Here is a 21,613-nt window from a genome sequence, read left to right as displayed (position 1 = left end):
AATGTTCCAAAATTTAAATTTTGAATTTTGTTTTAATTATCAAATTATGCATCTCAACAGCCCAAAGCATATTTTTTTTCAGCTTTAGAATTATTGCATTTATGGTCACATGGTTTTCATTAAATTGAATCTTTATCTTTCTTTTTCAATATTTTTTTGTTGGGGCAGAATTGGTAACTGAGGCAAAATGAGTAATTACCAATTTCTTTTGAACCAAAACATTCTGCAGTTTTTGCTTTTCCTGAGTTACACATCCCTCATCATACTTGTCATTGTAAATGCAATAGACCCTTGATTTCTCTCCCATTAACCCATCATTGGCTGCCTGTAACCTACAATATTATAATTGTTCACAAAATATGATATTAAAAAAATCTATTTGAAATACAATGAAATTTGTAAATTCAATAATATGACCTTTTCCACAAATCTATGACAGATAAAGAAGAAAAATAAATGACAAATAAGTCATGAAAAACATTTATAAAGATTGAGTCAATCTATGAAGATGTTGACTTTTATTTATTGTCCTTTGTAAGGAAATGTCACATAGTTCTAGTAGTACTTTACTCTGTTTGCTTTGACTCTGAAAATATTTATATGAGGTGGGAGGAACATGATAAGTGGTTGTACTAATACTGTTTACACTATGCGGTCACACTATTTTTATGTTTAATTCACTGTTTATAAACCATAGAATGATGAATTCCTCAACCTATAAATTGCTAATCATAGGTGTATTAAAATTTTGTTGTTTATTTCATATATATATATATAAAAGATAAGAAGAGTGAAAAAACTACAGAAGGCTGTGTTACATGGTTAAAGTATATATTTAAATTATGTCAGAAAAATGTTATAAAATCTTTTTGGTATATAAACATTGTATTTTGAGAAATAACCGGTTTCGTGTTGTCTTTTCAAATTTCTCTACTTCATTGTAACGTGTTCGCTCCAGTCTAACCATGTAACACAAGCCTTCTGTAGTTTTTTCACTCTTATTATCTTTTATACATCCAACCACGTGCTTTCACATACCAACTTTCTCACCTATATATATATATATATATATATATATAGCAAGAGGTAGACATTGTCAGATTCATATTTTGGCCATTAACAGTTACACATCACCTAATGATGTTTAATTCTAAAAGCCCTAATGGTCAAATTCTGGTTGGAAGGTCTGCATAAACACTGTATAAATATAAGCTACCCACTATAAAAGGTGAAGTACAGAAGCCAGCACCACTATATCCTGGAGATGAGGCTGAGATAGCATGGAAATATTGATAAAAAGAATTGGAGTACTTTGATGTTCAAAACTAACTATAAGGGTTTGGGATGCAGGTATCAAAAATCCTTTAATAACAAAGAAAACTAGATTAAATTAGAACATAGTCATGTTTTCATTATCATCAGTTTAAACATGCACTTTTTCATGCTTGCATGGGATTGGCAAGATTTGTTAGGTAAGGGTTTATGACAGGAAAGGCATTCAGTCATAGAAGTATCTGTTTACCAAACAAGGTTATATTTCCCCTATGGTCAGACATGTTTCTTTGGAAGATTGGAAACAAAGGATACTGCTTTTATGATGCTGATGTTTGTTTATAATGTCCAGCCCATGCCAACCTGGAAAACAGACATTTATGGATGATGATGATGAATGCTATGATGAGATGAACTCATACACATATGCATGCATACACAACTAACTACTTTTAAAGTAGACGTGATTAACAATTTTATTTTTACACATGTATGTGTGTTGGGTGTTTATACATGGTCAAGATTTTCTTTTTTCTTTCCTTTCCTTTTCACAATGAATTTCTTGGTTTATCGAAATAGCATTTCAAATCGATTAATTGAAATAACTTAGTTCACAATTAAAACTACAAGAGAATCATTGCAATTAACATGTTTTTATTGCTGTAACATTCCAAACCTATCTTGTAATGTGTTCAAACTGTGACCAATGACAAGATGAGAGGAATTATCAAAAGACTGAGTGAAATGGCTAAGACTCATTTGCTACTAAATGTTCCTGGTTTACAAAGAAAATATATTAATATTTATGACATGGTCTACTAAGAAGGTGGAAACAGTTGAAAAGACTTGATTACATGTTAAATTGTTTTTGAGTTTGACCCAAGACTAACATTTTATCATGAGGTACAGGCAAGGCTGTGTGGTTTAAGATGTTCTCTTCCTGATGGCATGATGTCTGGTTCATTCCCACTGTGTGTCAGCTTCAGCAAGTGTTTTGTATTTTGTTTTGGGTTAGCCAGTACTTTATGAGTGGATTTTGTAATGAAAACTGAAAGAAGCTCATCATGTATGACACACACGTCTATATGATGATATAATATATATCTATCTCTATTAATATATATTATATATATATATTTGTTATTAAAGCTGCAAAAACATCATAGCTTTAAAAAACATATTACTCTACCTCCAGTATTCAACTACTATTTTTCCACCTTGTTTTGCCTTTATGTGCTTACTTGTGTGTGTTATATATATATATGTTCTGATGATTATGGTTGCATTACAAATCAGACTGAAGAGAAATAGACAGTCGGTAAGATTGTTAAATTTTGAAACCGGTCCCTGTTTAATAAGGATTTCTTTCGGTGATTTTAAATGTCTTGCCCGCTTACGTTTTGGTATCACGCTATATTTCATGTTGAGAACAATTTAGGTCTTATTAGACACAAGATGTGATCTATTTCTAGCACATTGAATGTCCACGTTAGTGGTCAACGTCATATATAAAAAAATATATATATATATATATATATATAAACATAATTAAGGGATCAGCAAATATTTGCTTCACCATATACCGAAGTTCAGAAATAGCAGCTAAAAAAGCTGAGAATCCCACAGATATCTGTGGGATTCTCAGCTTTTTTAGCTGCTATTTCTGAACTTCGGTATATGGTGAAGCAAATATTTGCTGATCCCTTAATTATGTTTATAAATATATATGAGCTTTTAAATAAGTTCTCCACCAATAATGGTGCTTACATACCGATGGGCTTGGTAAAAATGATTAATTATTAATTGATTTATTAATTAATAAATTGATAATCCTTTACCCTTTTAATTTGTATATATATATATATATATATATATATATATATATATATATACTCGCTGAATAGCCTCTTGTTTCCTGGCACTTACAATAGAATGTCTTATATAAATTTTTATTTATTCCATGTCAGAGCATGCCTTCCCCAACAGATGGGCCTCTTAATCAGGATAGATTTGTGCAATCTTTTGTCAATAAACATCATTGAGCATTTTTTTCCGTTTTAAGTTATTTACATGTCTGTTCGGCCATTTCACATGACTTTATTCATTAAAACTTCAGAAGTCCTTGCAACTTCAGTTGTTGTAATGCTTTGCATTTGTTTAATACAGTTCTATATTTAAGAGATGACAAATTATGTACATTATTTACATTTGACAGATATTTGTGTTAACAACAAACAAGATGAGGACAAATATCCATCAAATGTAAATAATGTTGCATCCATTTGTTTAATAAAAATTCCTCCTCCTAATGATTTTGCTTTCATTTCATGATAGACAACTATCATGCAGAAAATGCCAGCTTTCAAATCTTGTTTTCGGATCAGGTAAAATTGACTAAACTTTAAACCTCAGTACTGTTTTTCTGCAACTTTTCTGGAACAAATGAATAACAAAATCGGAATTAACAGAGAAAATTATTTCAATATACCAAATTTGGAAATTTTGACATAATTTAAAAATCTCACAATATGTGACAGTAACAGGGAAGACCCTACAAAAGTAGAAAGACAGACAGTTATAGGACGTGACACACGCTTGCATATACAGGTAATCACGGGAGCTCTAGTAAAAACCATCCCATTGCCACCGTTGTTCTCACCTTCACTGATATATCACCCTCTCTCTGTTACTACCTTTCCCTCAGACTAATACTTTTTGCAACCTTCTCATTTTGTCGTATAATTCGCCCAACGCCCCTGGGGGGGGGGAGGAGGGTACATTACAGATTTTTATTGAAATCCAATTAGCTTGTTATTGAACTGGATGTTAGTGTAACATGTATGCAAAGTTTCATGAGTATTGGTTTGCTGACTTAGACCCTAAGATGGTAACAGACAGACAGAAAAATTGCCATTTATATATATGTTATCCAAAATATATAATATTATATATGCATCACAGCTGATCGTGCCAATTGGTTTCATGCAAGGGATACAATAGAGTGTTAGATAACAATTTGATAATATAACCTTATGCTCATCAGAGTTAGCTGATATGAAAGGGAATATGGTCTCTTAGATGACTTATGTGCATATATATATATATATATATATATATATATATATATATATATATATACACACACTCACATATACATACATTCACACATACACACACATATATACTCATAAATATGTATGTATATATATATATATATATATATGTTCATGCACGCACACATATGTAATTAGTGATGATGTCATTTCCTCCACGAAAAAAAAAACTGTTGGCTTTGCCCTTTTGCCAACAAGAGATCTTTTCTTTAAAAAAATTGGTAGGTGTTAGTAACAAGAAGTTAGTAACAATGACTTGATAATATAGTCATCTGACTCAGAATAGCCTGGGAAAACATGTAAAATAAATGAATTAATGAATGTTCTTGACTAAGCTACTCTAAAAGTATATTGTTGTTTAGGCCTGAGGTCAGCTCTGACTTAACAGATATGTGATTAATGTTTCAAGCTGTGATTATGTTTTTCAAGATAGTAGAGTTGATTTGAAGGAAATGTGGCTGCTATTTCTAGCCAGTTGACTAACCTTGTAAATACTTGCTTGTTGCTTTAAGATGAATGTAGATTTTGTTCTCAGAAGCTTAGGCTGGAGTTTGACTTTTCACTTTACATTCCTCCTCAATAAAAGAGAGCAAGTGGTGAACTAATAAGTACCAGTAATATGTTGAGGTTGAGTCAGTCAACTACATCACCTATCCTATGGTCCACTCCTGAGCCAACAATGGAACCTGTATGCGGTCATTTGAGCTGCTAGAAGTAGTAGTGGCCAAGTTTACCTCAAATCACATACTGTGGTCTTCAAAAATTGAGGGGCACTTTGAATAATGTAATCTTAGGTTCACAATACCAAGGAGGAGGACAGGAGGGTCGTTGCTGGAATGTCTTTGGCTATTCATTCAGGGCTGACTGACCTGGGTCAAAATAACAATTTTGGCATTGTGTATATCAGAAAGGAATCAATATCTATGACCTATTTTGATCCAGCTAAAATTACATGTGTTTTTAATTGTCATTATTTTATTTTATAGTTCTATCTTATGAAGCACCCATTGTGAATATTTTAACTTAAAAATAAACTGTCTATTTTCAGATAAATCTGTTGAAACAGCTTTTTGAAAACTGATCAAAATGTCGCTGATAGATGGTGAGTATCATAATTATGATAATTTGAGTATATGTGCATGAGATGTGAGCATATACATCTATATCTGTATATAGATATGTAAAGAATTTATTTATAAATAATCTAGCAGCTGTACCTGGTCTTGCTTGGGTTTATTTATATCCAAAATAGATGCAAAAATACGAATAGGTATAGGCAATGTTGTGTGATTGGGAAGTTTGCTTCTCAGTTATGTGGTTTTGAGTTCAGTTCCAGTGTGTGGTACCTTGGGTAAGTGTCTTCTATTATAAGCCTTGGGTTGACCAAAGCCATCCAGGTGAATTTGGTAGGTGGAAACCGAAAGAAGCCTGTTGTATATGTGTGTGTGTATATGTATGTATGTATGTATATGCATATGTGTGTGTATGTGTTAGCACATGCATCTGTCTCTGCATATATAAATAAACTAGTAGCTGTACCTAGCCTTGCTTTGGTTTTTTAGTGTCTATAATGAATATGCTCTGAGTTCAGCTTCTGCTGAGGCCTACTTTGCCTTCCATCCTTTTGGGGTAGATTGAGCACTGGGGTCAATGTAATCAACTTAACTACTCCTGTGTGAGAGTACAAAAAACTGCACCCCTCTGCCAAGCCATGTTGAGCCAGTTTGGCAGAGTAGGCTCATGAAATCAGTATCATCTCAAATTGGTGCAGAGAACATGTTGCTGAGGCCTTCATCCTGCAGTGGACTGAACATAGACAATCCAATCCAAAATGAATACAATTATATGAATTCACTATATTTTGGTTAAATTGCTTTAACCCTTTTGATAAAAACCTGCTCAAAACATCATCTGGTTCCATTGTGCAAGTTCCTTGTTAAAAATTTCATGTTAATTTATATCTCAGATTAATAATCACAAAATTGTATTGCTAAATTCTTCATTATTTTCAAAATCAGTTGAAATAAAACCAGTCTATTTCAACAGGAATATGGTAATGAAAGGGTTAAACTGATCTAAATTAAAACCTTCCATTAAAATTTCATGCTAATTTATGTCCCAAACACCAGGTTAAAGTTATTTTACTAAATTCTTCATTATTTTCAAAACAAATTGAAATGGAGCCAGCATATTTCATTTAAGAAATATCTTTTAGCTTTTACTTGTTTTTACTTGTTTAGTTTTCAGTCATTAGACTGTGGCCATGCTGGTGCACTGCCTTGAAGAACTTATTAGTCAAATGAATCGATCCCAGTGACTTTTTTAAAGCCTGATACTTATTATAATGGGGTCTTTTGCTGAACCACTAAGTTACAGGCACATAACACAACACCAGTTGTCAAGTGGTGGTGAGGGACATACACACACACGCACACACACACACACAACAGGCTTCTTTCAGTTTCTGTCTACTAAATCCTTTTACAAGGCTTTGGTCAGCCCAAGGCTGTAGTAGAAGACACTTGCCCAAGATGCCATGCAGTGAGACTGAACCTGGAACCATGTGGTTGGGAAGCAAACTTCTTACCACACAGCTATACCAAAAGGGCTCAAAAGATGCTGATAATCATGTTGGTCTGGGAATGTTGATTAACTTATTATTCCCATACTGGGAATATTGATTAACTTACATATTACTTCATTCTATCTATTCAGAACACTACAAATTTCATATGTATGTGCAAAAACAATAAATAAATAAATAAATATTGAACCAAAAGCAAAATATTTACTCTTATCTTTTTACTAAGAATTTTTTATTTTTGAAAGTATATTTATTGTTTTAAATGAATTATATTTTAAATCAGTAACTTTTTCCCAATGTGTATTGTGGTTTCCCTGTTTTAGTAAAATAATTTAAAGTCAGGACATAGTTGTCCACAGCTAGATGTTTCTCTCTCCATGCTTGAAAGTTTTTTAGTCATACACCTGACATATTAACTTTGCTGTGCTAACTTGATGTTGGCCAGGAGCTCTTAACACTTTGAATACTCATTATTGCCTGCTGAGTGGACTAAAGCAATATAAAGTAAGGTGCCTTACTTAAAGGGCACAACATGCCTCTGAGACTTGGAAACGAATCCATGACATAATGATTAAGAATTTAGTTGTCTAATCACTAAAATGTGTTTCATCAAATGAATTTCTTTGGATATTTTCATCGTTCAATTTCCATGCACCATGGTAGTTAATACTTCAAGCAGGGAGTTAGAATTCAGTGATATTGTTTATTAATGATTTATTTATTATTAGTTATTAATGATTTAATTAAAGAAACAGGGGATTGGACTTGGAGAAACTATTTAAAATGATGTTCTAGTGTTGTCTGTACACATTGGTGATCTAATTGATATTGTATTGATTCTGAGCAGGAGTAGAGTGATCATATAGTTGATCACTGCATCAATATTTTTGTGAGTGACGTGGGCCTTTTGAAGCCTTTGAACTTAGAAGCAAAGCCCAACAAATATTTTCTTCAACTTTTTCCTGAAAATATTTTTGTCAGGATGAATGATGAGACCACAAAATATGCACGACTATAGGGCAACCTTACCTTTGTTACCTCGAAGGAGGAGATGATAGCATATCCTGGAATGCTTTTTCTAATGTGAGTCAAGCAGCTTCAAGCTCTGGAACAAAAAAATAACTGTTCATGAATTGATATCTTGTAAATATATGTGAAAATACTTATATGTAATCAGTTTAGTTGTATTCAATCTACCTGGGCAGGTGAAAGTGATAGGACAACTGATGAAAGTCAACAACAACATGTAAAAACATTAGTCACATTGTCCATTGTCCAACACATATTGTGTTGGCAAGTTTCTGTCATACTTTAGCTTCTATCATACTTTAGCTTCCCAACACTGGGCATAATTCTACCTCCCTCTCTACTTCATCTTCACATAGTTGAGGGTGCTTTCTTGCAAGTTACTTGGTGATCTCACTAGTGCCTGTGCCATGAAAGAAACATCCAATATACTCTGAAGTGGTTGGCATTAGGAATGGCACCAGCTGTAGAAATCACATCAAAGATGACACTGGCTCATTAGATTTTGTTGAATGTCAGGAGCTGCGGTTTTTCATCTGGGAAAAAACCCTTTAAAGATGTTGTTAAAAAATACAGTGTGCATAGGTGCAGGAGTGGCTGTGTGGTAAGTAGCTTGCTTACCAACCACATGGTTCTGGGTTCAGTCGCACTACATGACACCTTATGCAAGTGTCTTCTACTATAGCCTCAGGTTGATCAAAGCCTTGTGAGTGGATTTGGTAGACGAAAACTGAAAGAAGCCCATTGTGTGTGTGTGTACATGTGTATATATATATATATATATATATATATATATATATATATATATATATATAGGTATGTGTGTGTGTATGTTTGTGCGTGCGTCTGCTCCTGCTCCACCACCATTGCTTGACAACCAATGCTGGTGTGTTTGCATCCCCATAACTTAGTGGTTCAGCAAAAGAAGCCTACGCTTATGAAGAATAAGTCCTGGGGTTGATTTGTTTGACTAAAGGTGGTGCTCCAGCATGGCTGCAGTCAAATGACTGAAACGAGTAAAAGAATAAAAGAATATACTTCAGAACTAGGCATTAAGAATGTGATATTAGTAATGTTTACATTATAAAACTGCTTTTACTGTGTAATTTGTATCTAAATGACTGTGACTGAGAAGAAATCAGCAGAGAAGAATGAGAATTGCTGGTCATTGAGTCAGGCAGCCAGAAGAACCTGTGTGTCAACTGGTCCTATGACAGTTAGTTGAAGGAAGAACAAACGGCATAGGACAATGGAATGTCAAATGTTGACGAATTAAGAACATGCATGGGGGACCCTGATAGATAGCATGCTCTCCTGAAATCACTGGATATCCTTCCTAACACCAACCACTCCACAGAGTGGACTGAGTGCTTTTTATGTGGCACCAGCATAGGCAATGTCAGTTTTGACATGGTTTTTTTAAAGTTGGATGTCTTTCTAAATGCCAACCACTTTTCAGTGTGGACTGGATGCTTTGTACATGGCATTGGAAGTGATCTTGTGCTAGATGATGAAAGATTAGAGTGTGACAGAGAGACAGAAACAGGTGTCTTACTGTAGAGGAGGTACATGGTTACCTGGTCAGAGAGAGAGAGAGGAGGAGTGATCAAGACTGAGGCCAGTAATGGGTGTGTTGCAGTAGAGGAGACACATGGTTAACCAGTCCAAGCCATAGAGCAAGAGAAAGAGTGAGAGTGGATAAGTGCAAGAGAGCAGGAGAGAGATGGTGGCAAAGTGTCAGGGCATGCCCTCAAGATATGGGGTCAGAATATAGATGATAGGGTATTGCCAAGGTGCATGAGTAGGGAGTAGGGACTTCACATGAATGCAAGGAGTGTGGGGGTGGTGTATGCAGTGACTGGTAAAACTTTGGCATATAGAGGGGGTGGGGAACAACACAATAGCAATGATACAGTAAGCAGGGTAGGATTGGGGAGCAAGAGATAAGCATAGTGCATTAAAAAAGGAATTGTAAGGAAGAGGAGAGATGTAGTTTGGTTTGTTGGAGTGGGGTGTGGAAAAAGTTTTATTGTTGTTACATGTGGGTGGAACCCAGAGTGCTTCTGGAACTCAGTTTCGCTGAAGTGGGTAGGGGTTTTCAAGAACCTCATATTGCCAAACACCTTGGTCCATTGTCATCTTCTCCGTGAGGCCCAACATCCTGAGATTGGTCCTCACCATTTCATCTCATATCTTCTTGGGTCTCCCTCTTCTACAGGTGCCATTTCTATAAACAGCCGTCTTCATTCACATGTGTCACATGTCCAAACCAACGTCTTGCATGCCTCATCTGATTCCTCTTATGCCCGACTTTTCTTTCAATACATATGCACTTTGTTGTATGTGCACACTGATGTTGCACATCCCACCATACTACCATCATACACACATATACATACACATGTACACAGTGAACTATGTCCAAGTGAACTATGTCCACCATGTATGTGTGTATGTACACATATGTATATGTAATTATACACACATACACATGCATGTGCACATACATAACTGGCATTGTTGTGTGCAATGAAGTCATCATCTTTGTTCAGCACTCATTTATAGACACTCCCTTTGTTACTCTCACCATCAGAAATACTTGAACCAATGATTGGCCTTTCAAAACTTGCAACCATTGATGCTATTGTCCACCAAACTGTGATAAATAAATAAAATATATAAAAGACCATAATGACGTTTAGGGTTGTTTAGAGCATAAATTTGCACACTATTTTTAGCCTTGAACATTACTAAATTTAACACATTTATCTGCCTTATTCTTAGAACCATGCATCTGTTTTGAACATATGCATTTAGTTTTGTATGCAGTTTTATTCCCTTTGTAAACTGGTTACATAATGGTGTGCGTGCACATGCAAATATATCACAGTGTAAAAGTACCATTAGATTCAACTATTTATAGGTTCTTTCATCCCAATTACACATAATTCGTTATCTTTAGAGCCATTATGGTAATTAATGCTATGTAACCCTTTGGGGCACTGCTTCTGTATATTGTAATTGAAAACAGGATATCGTATTTGAAGTGGTTTACAGTTGTAATATCTTAAGTCTTTTGGGAGAATTTTATAGCTTGCACCAAAAGATAAAAGGTGATTATATGCAGTCAGTTGCATTGCTAGAAATAACAACCAAATCTCTTTCTTACCACTCTACTGACTTTAGGAAGGAAAAAAGAAAACCAGAACCCAAAATGCAAATTGATGTATCCATGGATATATTACAGCTGACAAAAGAAAAGTAAAAAACAAAACAATGGGATAGCCATAGCTGGAATATTTTTTAATTGTTCTGTTCAATCAGATTTGATCTGCTGTTAATCAATAATAGTAACAAAGCAAATATATATTATACCATGACATTCGACTTATGACTCTATCTTCTCATTATTCTAGTGTGTTGTAGCCATCAAGGGCTGCTGACATCTCACATTTGCAAATTTTGGGTCAGAAGTGTGTGAGGGATCAGTCTGCAGCAGATGTAACTCCTTTTCAGCAGAGTGGACTGGAGCAACATGAAATGAAGTGCCTTCTTCTAGGACACAATGCACTGCTGAGAATGTTTTATTCACTTTTTCATATATCAGAGATGACAAATTCCCATCTGAGCCTGAGGATGACTGTGAGCACATGCCATTGAAAATGCATCAAAAGCCCCAAAATGCATCTGATGCTCTCATTGGTTACTGCATGGATGAATTTTCATCTTTCTCTTAATATTTGTATTTTTAACACAGCGTGTCCTTAACCCTTTATTATTCAAACCAGCCGTATCTGGCCCAAATATTCAATCTGCTTTTGATTCAAACTGACCAGATCTAGCTTCTCAAAACTACCCTGTATTATCATTCTAAAAATAAATGACCATATTCTTGAAAAGCTATGAGATAATTCCTGATTAATTCAAAACACTGTGAATAAATAAACATAGGTGCAGGAGTGGCTGTGTTGCAAGAAACTTGTTCCTCAACTACATGGTTCTGAGTTCAAACCCATTGCATGGCATCTTGGGCCAGTGTCTTCTACTGTAGCCTCAGACTGACCAAAGCCTTGTGAGTCGATTTGGTAGATGGAAACTGAAAGAAGCCCGTTGTATAAATATGTATATATGTATTTATGTGTCTGTGTTTGTTCCTCCACCATCGCTTGACAATCGATGTTGGTTTGTGTTTATGTCCCTGTGACTTAGTAGCTCAGCAAAAGAGACTGGTAGAATAAGTACTAGACTTACAAAGAATAAGTCTTGGGGTCGCTTTGTTCAATTAAAGGCAGTGCTCCAGCATGGCCGCAGTCAAATGACTGAAACAAATAAAAGAAAGAAATTAAAAGAAATTATATTTGACAGAATAATGTGAATGCTAAAGAGTTAAGAGTTATTATCTCGGAACAGTGACTGGCCTATCGACGGTGTACATATGTTATGATACATAGTTATATAATATAAATTTTTTCCTATGGAATTATTTATTTGCCATGGTATTTTACATAATTTCCATTGGCTCAAACTGAATTAGCATTTACATTAAATTTTATATAGACTGTAACAAGACTGAAAATCTTAAATTCATGGTCATTCCAAAAATGTATATTCAGTAAGATGTCACAGTTTGTGTCTGTTTGTGTTTCTGGACTTAAACATGCTTTCTTAAACATCTTGCTCCTTTGGTCAACGGAGACCAGTGATGGAAATGAGTTTTAAGAACTAGGACTATCCGGAAGTCCATGAGGCTGAGGTTGGAAAAGTGTGTGTGGATGGTTTAGGTACTATAACCCCTTCCCACCTTCAGCTGAAAAGTAAGGGAATGCTAAATCTTTGCTCTCTGCATCATTTCTTTTGCCTTTGGAGATATCTCTACAGTGTCATTTCCACTGCTAGAAATAGCCACCAAACTGCCTTCATATCACACCCTGTGATCTTAAATAAGGAAGAACACATTAGATAATGTATTTCTAAATACACTATCTGGAAAAATAATAGATGTGATGGTTATGAATAAAAGTACAAGTGTTTTAATTGCTGGCTTTACTCTGTTAAAGTTTGTCTGGGGCTAAACTACAATTATAAAAACATGCTGTTTCTTCCTGAATCAGAGACAAAATTCCATGAATTGCTCTGTATGAAATTGACTTTTTAAGCTTAATCCTTTAACATTTAGATTGGCCATATCCAGTCAAAATATTCTACTTGTTTTGTGCTCAAACTGGCCAGATCTGGCCTCTCATACTGAATGTACAATATCATTCTAAAATATACAATCGCATTATCAAAATATCAACGCTACAAGATATTCTTTTCTACTCTAGGCACAAGACCTGAAATTTTGGGGGAGGAGGCCAGTCAATTAGATTGACCCCAGTATGCAACTGGTACTTAATGTATCGACCCTGAAAGGATGAAAGGCAAAGTCAACCTTGGTGGAATTTGAACTCAGAGCGTAAAGACAGATGAAATACCACTAAGCATTTCACCCAGCGTGCTAACGTTTCTGCCAGCTCACCACCCTAATGCTACAAGATAATACATGATTAATTCAAAACAATGTGAATAGATAAGCATTAATTTGACAAAGTAATCTGAGTGCTAAAGGGTTAAAACCAATTTCTGAAAGTCAGAAAGAATTTGTAAACCTTTACTATGCATGCCTAAACAAGGGTAACACATTGCCTAACATGTTACTGTGTACCACTGTAATTCCAACTGGTTTAATTCATTGGCACTTGCCTCTGCTCCAGTGTACAGACAACCAACTTTGCTAAGTTTATAGAATAGGTTTTGCTAATGGAGACCACTGTTAGTTTTCACCCTTTGCTTTGTATTTAGCACTTCTATTTCCCAGTAAAAGGTATGATTGAATAAACTTACATAACTTATTTATCATTGTGATTGTAATGAAATATTGAAAATTTAGTAGAAATAAACGAACTTTTACACTGTACTTTTTTTCTAACAGCTGTTGCAGTAAAAGCTAAGCTGTTAATTTGAATACCAGTAATTACAGGTGACCAACCTACCTGACAACTATGACATGGGAGTTATTTGTGCTGTTTTATCATGATGCAATAGTTTCTCTGCATTTTCTTTTATCTTTTACTTGTCTCAGTCACTAGACTGCAGCCATGCTGGGATACTGCCTTGAAGTATTTTACTTCAACGAATCAATCTTTTTATTTTGAATCAAGCTACTTATTCTGTTGTCTCTTTTTGTAAAACTGCTAAGTTACAGGGACATAAACATGTCAACACTGGTTGTTAAATGGTGGTGATGAAGGATAGACACAAACACGTGCTCACACACACACACACACACATGACAATCTTCTTTTAATTTCCATTTACCAAATGCACTTACAAGCCTTTGGTTGGCCTGAGGCTGTAGTAGAAGACACTTGCTCAAGGTGCCATGTAGTGGGACTGAACTGGAACCATGTAGTTGGGAAGCAAACTTCTTATTAAACAGCCACACCTATGTCTGCACAGTTCTTCAGTTTCCTGTTGCAGCATCCAATTCTTTTTCTTCATCAAGCAAGGATACTAGTTCACAGATGCATTGAAATCTTTGCTTTCATCTGGGTATGATTTCTGCCTAATTAATTACTTGAATATGTATGCTACTTCAGACAGCTACCATTTTGTTAGGTTTCCTTTGATCCAATCTAAGTAATTTTCCAGTGCCAGCAAATGACAAATGCCAGTTCTTATAGAATATTCTTAGATGAAGTTTTATCTTCCAAAAAAGCACTGGTTTTTCAATTTATTCCATAATTTCTTTTTGTAGAGTGGTCATTTGAAGAATGTGCAAATTCAGAACTTACAGATTGAAAAATTGTGTTTATATTTCTTTTTTCTCTCTTTTTTTTTTCACTTATCAGGGAGTCATAAGGATAAAATAGTTTTGGAATATAAACAAATAAAAAAATTGAATACCATGAATGTTAAACAGCTACAGCTTGTGTCAATGAGGGAATCTCTAAGCGACTGCTTGACTTGTTAGAAATAACAGTTGAGTCTCTTACAAATCACACTTTGCTGAAGATCACACTGGCTAATGTATTCTTGACTTTTACTATACCTGATATCAAAAGCTGGTATGGTTATGGCTGAGATGCCTTTTGATGAGGGGTCTGCTCAATGATGGGTGACCTAGGGCAAAATAACTGCTACAATTGGCAAAATCTTTTTAAGTTGACTCTACTTTCAATGTTACTAAGTTGGGATGTAACTGATGAGTGGATGCTGGCAACAGCATTAATTAATTTTCGGTCGTGTATACTTTCCTAAGTAAAAATTCCAACTGCAGTAGAGTGGATATGTAGCACACTTGCCTGACTTCAGACTCCTTAAACAGATTTTTTTTTTTGGTGAAGTAACAATTGGCTTCTTGTGGACCAATGGCCATCCAGTTGGGGAAGGCAGTGATAAACCACTCTCATATCTTTGCCAAGAAGACACTATGAGAAAGTAAGAACAAAGTAGCATTATGACTTCATCCAATGGGAGAGCTCACATTTTATCAGGAAGGCTTTTGTTTTAGTGCCATCAACATGCTGCAAAATGTGTTCAATACACGATGATGATGACTCTAGAATACAGCACTCGAATCAAAAATGATCAGAAAAACTAAATAAATGAGGGCTGTATAGAAAGCAAGAGTACCACTGAGTCCTGATTTTTCTATTAGGTACCCCCACTGTAACCATGAGTTTTATGCCAATATTGGCCTTATAATCCACCTCAATATCCACAGTGTAAAGCTGCTAATCTGCACATCTTCAGAGACATGAAGGATGAATGTAAACATAACAAGACCACTTAGAGAACACAAACTTCTGCCAAGGGCAACACCAACGTCCTCTCAGTGATTAGCCAGAGATGATTTTTTAAATGAGAATATATGAAATAAACTCGACTGCTCTCACAAACGAGAATACTAAAAATGAACCTGACCGTTCTCAAAAATTAAGTAAAAAAAGACGGATAAATATTCCAGAACCCTTATCCAGTACTGGATTGATCCCAAAATCTAATCAGTTTGTGCCAGTCATGAGGCTAAACATCCCTGAAAGTTTCATCCGAATCCATCCAGCAGTTCTTGAGATATCTTGTCCCTAGACAAACAAACAATACCCCCACCTTTGCTAAGGCAGAGGTAATAAATTGCTTTGTTTGTACGGAGTATAGTGGTAGTGGTTGGGTGATTGGTTTCAATAAATGTGTGCATAAAATATTTTCTAACAGTAGTCTGCACTCTGTGGTTTCCAGCCAGAGTGTCATGACAAACAGGGGTGTGTCATGACGCATTAAGATGTATTGTAAGGGTATCACAAAGTTCTAAATTTTAATAACATAATTGATAAAAATGTCAAAGTCTGTATTCCAGAAATGTAATTGTGTGTGATGAGAGAGTGAGAAAATGCTTTCAGAGTACAGCAGATTTTCTTATAGAGCAGATGTTGTTTCTTTTGAAGTAAAACAAGGGTGTCACTGCGTAGTTTAAGTATAAGGAGTTAGGGTGCCAAGGGGAAAGAAACAGAAACCATTAGTGGAACTGATCCATAGGTTCACAGTTGGCCACATGTTGAGAGTGGTGTCACCCTCACGATGGCACTTTATTTACTACTTTAAAGTACCTCCCCACAAGCTTAAAAGATTGGAGGCCAGCTGCATCAAAGTTCAGTGATTACCAAACTTATTCTGTTATAGAACTCCTGTGTTTTCCCTAAACACAAAGAACTCAAATCTATAATTTACAGTAACCCCTCCCCACCCCTGCTCACCTACTACCTTAATTCCTTTCTGATTTTGGCACAAGGCTTGTAATTTTGAGGAATGAGGTAAGTCAATTACATCGGACCCAGTACTCAACTGACCTAGGTGGAATTTGAACTCAGAACATAATGAGATGGAAGAAATGTTGCTAAGTATTTTGTCTGATATGCTAATGATTCTGTCATTTGTGTACAAAGTTACTATTTCAACACACTACTGCTATACTGTCTAAACTATTAATAGTTGATCAATGAATTAACTGTGAAAATTTCCAATGTAAAGTGGTATGAAACATTACACAAAACACACTTATTTTTAAAACAGAAAAGAGAAACAGATTTTGCACGTGATAGATACAAGAGTTATGTCTCATCAGTGAGACTTTGGTTTTTTTTCTGTCTCAAACTGGTGTTTATAATATTTAATATTGCTTGATATTAATATATTATTGAATGCAACTAAGTCAGTGACAACATATTTAATGCAAGAACATCAAAAAGCAATAATTATGTGGTTAGGAAAAAAAAAAAAATCAATATTGGTCATTGGCTTCTTTCTGGTTTTACATTTTTTTTTTTCCACCCAAGTTAGTATTGGTTGGACAAGACTATTTGAGACAGCATTCCCTGGCTGGATATCATTTTTTGATGCCAGCCTGTTCTTATTTCTAAGTACAGTACATTTTGTTCCATAGGTTTGCACAGGTTGGAACCAACCAATTTGTATGATGTATTAAGAGGGAGATAAACACTCATCACACTGTTGACCTAACAGTGTCAATGAGAAGACATGTGGACACAGGCACTTGCACAAACACTCACACACAATGGACTTCTATATATTTTCTACCCACTGAGTTTTTAATTGGAAGATTCTGGTCAGCTCAAGAATATATCAGATGTTACATATTTGAACCAAATATCAAACCACATACATGGTTGTGAAGAAAACCTCTTAATCATATATACCATATATACATGTCTGCACTTTGATTCATATGAATTATTTTGGCAGAATTTTTAGAACATTGGACAAAATGCTTAGCAGTATTTCTTCTGACTCTTTATGAATGCATATACCACCAAGGGCAAATTTACCTTTTAAGTTTTCAGAGTTGATGAAGTACCAGTGACGTACTGGGTTCAATTTAATTAACTAACTCCCTCCCCCTAAAATTTCTGGCCTTGTGCCAAAATTTGAAACCATTATTTTGGAAAGTATGAGAGACAACTCCACATGTTTCCCTATTATTATGATGTCATCAGAGAATAATACTGATTTGCAATAAAAGACATTTACTAATAGACTTGATATATATATACATTAGAGTTTTATAACTTAAGAAATTGTAATATTTGAGATAATAGAATTCTCAACTCAGTGTTTATCTTCATTATCTCATTGTCCAGAGATCAAATCTTGCTAGAAATTCCATTTCTTTGAACCTAGATAGCATTAAAATGAGTACCAGTCACACACTGACATTGATTCATTCAAGTCTTTCTCAACCTACAGACATTTAATTTGTGTCTTGTTGCAAGAACTCATTTTACAATTTATGCAGGCAAGTGCAGAGCTGTGTGCTTAAGAAGCTAGCTTCAGAACCATGTAGGTTAGGGTTTGGTCCCATTGTGTGACACTTTTGGCAAGTATCTTCTAGTATAATAAATGCCTTGTGAGTGGGGAAACCCAGTGTGTGTGTGTGAACTACACTCTTGAAGGGTTTGCTCCAGAATGGCTGCATTCTCATGACTGAAGGCAGTAAAAAAAAATCATCATTATCATCATCCTTTACTGTCCGTTTTCCATGCTGGCATGGGTTGGACGGTTTGACTGAGGTCTGGAGAGCCAGCGGCTGCTCCAGGCTCCAATCTGATCTGGCAATATTTCTACAGCTGGATGCCCTTCCTAATGCCAACCACTCTGAGAGTGTAGTGGGTGATTTTTACATGCCACCGGCATGGGAGCCAGTCAGGTGGGCCTGGCATTGATAATGTTCGGATAGTGCTTTTTATGTGCCACTGGCATGGAAGCCAGTCAGGGGGTACTAGCATCGGCCACATTCAGATGGTGCTTTTTATGTGCCACCTGCACAGGAGCCAGTCAGGCAGACCTGGCATTGACCACGTTCGGCTGGTGCTTTTTACGTGCCACTGGCACAGGAGCCAGTCTGGTGGCATAGGCCACAGCTATGATATTGGTTTTACTTGACTCAACAGGTCTTCTCAAGCATATCATATTGCCCGATGCATCAGGGCTACGCTTAACAGGCCCAGACATGCATGGCTGCAATCTCACTTTAGTTGCCGGGTCTTCTCAGTCACAGTATATCTCAAAAGGTCTCAGTCTCCTGTCATTGCCTCTGTGAGGCCCAATGTTCAAAAGTCATGCAACTCCACCTCATCCCATGTCTTCCTGAGTCTAACTCTTCCACAGGTTCCTTCCACAGTTAGGGAGTAGCACTTCCTCACATAGCTGTCCTCATCCATACGCTACACATGACCATACCAGCACAGTTGTCTTTCTTGCACACCATATTTGATGCTTCTTATGCCCAACTTTTTTTTCAGGGTGCTTACACTGTTATGTATGCACACTGACATTATACATCCAGCAGATCATACTAGCTTCATTTCTTTCAAGCCTACACATGTCCTCAGCAGTCATGGCCCATGTTTCACTGCTATGTAGCATGGCAGTTTGCACACATGCTTCATACAGTCTACCTTTCATCCTGAGCGAGAGGCCCTTAGTTGCCAGCAGAGGTAGGAGCTCCCTGAACTTTGCCCATGCTATTCTTATTCTAGCTGCTACACTCCCAGAGCAACCACCCCCACTACAGACTTGGTCACCTAGGTAGCGGGAGCTATTAGCTACTTCTAGTTTCTCCCCCTGGCATGTGATCGAATCTGTTTTCTGTACATCTTCAGTGTTTATTGCCCCTCTGCATCTGCCACATACAAAAACTATCTTCCTGGTTAACCTTCCTTTGATATTGCTGCACTTTTTATGTGTCTATAGCTTACACCAGGTACATCATATGGAGTTTCTACCCACGCCTTTTCTACAGATTGAGCAGGGCCATCTACCTGAAGGGGTTTGTGATTTGTCAGTCCTTCTACTTACTAAGACTTTGGTTTTTGCTAGGTTAACCCTAAGGCCCTTTGATTCTAGACTTTGCTTCTACACTCTAAACCTCGTCTCTAGTTCTAGCAGTGACTCAGCTATTAGAGTAAGGTCATCAGCATAAAGGAGCTCCCAGGGTCATCCTGTCTTGAATTCCTTCTGTTATTGCCTGCAGGACTATAATGAACAAGAGGGGGCTGAAGACCGATCCTTGGTGAACCCTTACTTGGAATTCTTCACTATACTCATTGCCAGCCCTCACCTTACTGACAACATCCCTGTACATTGCTTGTACAGCTCTTACCAACCACTCGTCTATCCCCAGTTTCTGCATTGACTACCAGATAAGGGATCGGGAGACCCTGTCAAAGGCTTTCTTGAAGTCAACAAAAGCCAAGTATAGAGGTTAATCTTTGGCTAGATATTTCTCCTGCAGTTGCCTTACCAGAAATATGACATCAGTGGTGCTCCTGCCTGGCACAAAACCAAACTGCATCTCATCTAGGCTAACTCTCTCCCTAAGTAGTTGAGCTATGACCCTCTCTGTAACTTTCATCACCTGATCCAATAATTTGATACCCCTGTAGTTATTTCTATCTAAAGCATCATCTTTACCCTTGTAGCAGTTGACTATGGTGCTGCTACACCAGTCATTGGGTATGACTCCTTCATGACCCACCTGATTTACGATGCTGGTGACAAGACTATAATCCACATATATAGGTGCAGGCATGGCTGTGTGGTAAGAAGCTTTATTCCCAACCATGTGATCTCCGGTTCAATCCCACTGTATGGCACCTTGGGCAAGTGTCTTCTGTTATAGCCTCGGGCCAACCAATGCCTTATGAGTGGATTTGGTAGACGGAAACTGAAAGAAGCCTGTTGTATATATATTTATGCGTGTGTTTGTATTTGTCCCCCCAACCATTGCGTGACAATCGATGTTGATGTGTTTATGTCCCTGTAACTTAGCAGTTCAGCAAAAGATAACGATATAATAAGTACTAGGCTTACAAAAAATAAGTCCTGGGGTCAATTTCTTCGACTAAAACCAGTTAAGGTGGTGCTCCAGTATGGCTGCAGTGAGACTGAAACATATAAAAGGATAAAAGAATATATATTGTTATATCTTGAGATGGTCATATTTTTTTTTTGTTGCCAAATAAACACACACACTATATATTCAGATTTATTATTGTTTTTATTTTATGTTCATTGTCTGGAAATGTTTTGTCAGATGCTTGTGACCTCTTCACCGACTCTCTGTCCCATATCTCTCCTCCAGTTCTATTTAGTCCATTCTGTCTTTCTGTGGTGTGTATCCTTATTTGCACATGCATATGCGTCTGCATGTGTATGTGTATGTATCTATGTTTTTTGTATTCATGTTTTGTGTGTGTGTGTATGCGGTTACTTACTATGTTGTTTGTCTCCATGACCATTTTTTTTTATTTTAATAAATGAAAAAAAGATAAATAGGTAAAGAGCATGGATACAAACAGTATAGTAAGCAAACCCACGCCACACACACACACACACACACACACACACACACACACATGTACAGATAAGGATATGCACCACAGAAAGACAGAATGGACTAAACAGAACGGGAGGTGACATGTGGGATAGAGAGTCGCTGAAGAGGTCACAGGTATATGACAAAAGATTTCAAGACAATGGACATAAAATAGGAACAATAATA

General features: G+C 36.3%; 1 protein-coding gene across 1 annotated transcript in view; it reads left to right on the top strand.

Moving 5' to 3' along the window:
- Positions 1 to 21,613, top strand: part of LOC106879044 (multiple PDZ domain protein) — an 862,020-nt gene that overhangs the window by 78,998 nt on the left and 761,409 nt on the right. Inside the window, exon 2 of the mRNA XM_089340722.1 lies at positions 5,434 to 5,487. Coding sequence (XP_089196848.1) covers positions 5,472 to 5,487 — 16 coding nt within the window. The 5' untranslated portion in view covers positions 5,434 to 5,471. The remainder of the gene's footprint in view (positions 1 to 5,433; positions 5,488 to 21,613) is intronic.

This window comes from Octopus bimaculoides, chromosome 23, assembly GCF_046866305.1.
Source record: "Octopus bimaculoides isolate indiv1 chromosome 23, ASM4686630v1, whole genome shotgun sequence".
Lineage (NCBI taxonomy): Eukaryota > Metazoa > Mollusca > Cephalopoda > Octopoda > Octopodidae > Octopus > Octopus bimaculoides.
Note: the sequence above shows the minus strand (reverse complement) of the source record. Positions and strands in the feature narration are given on the sequence as shown.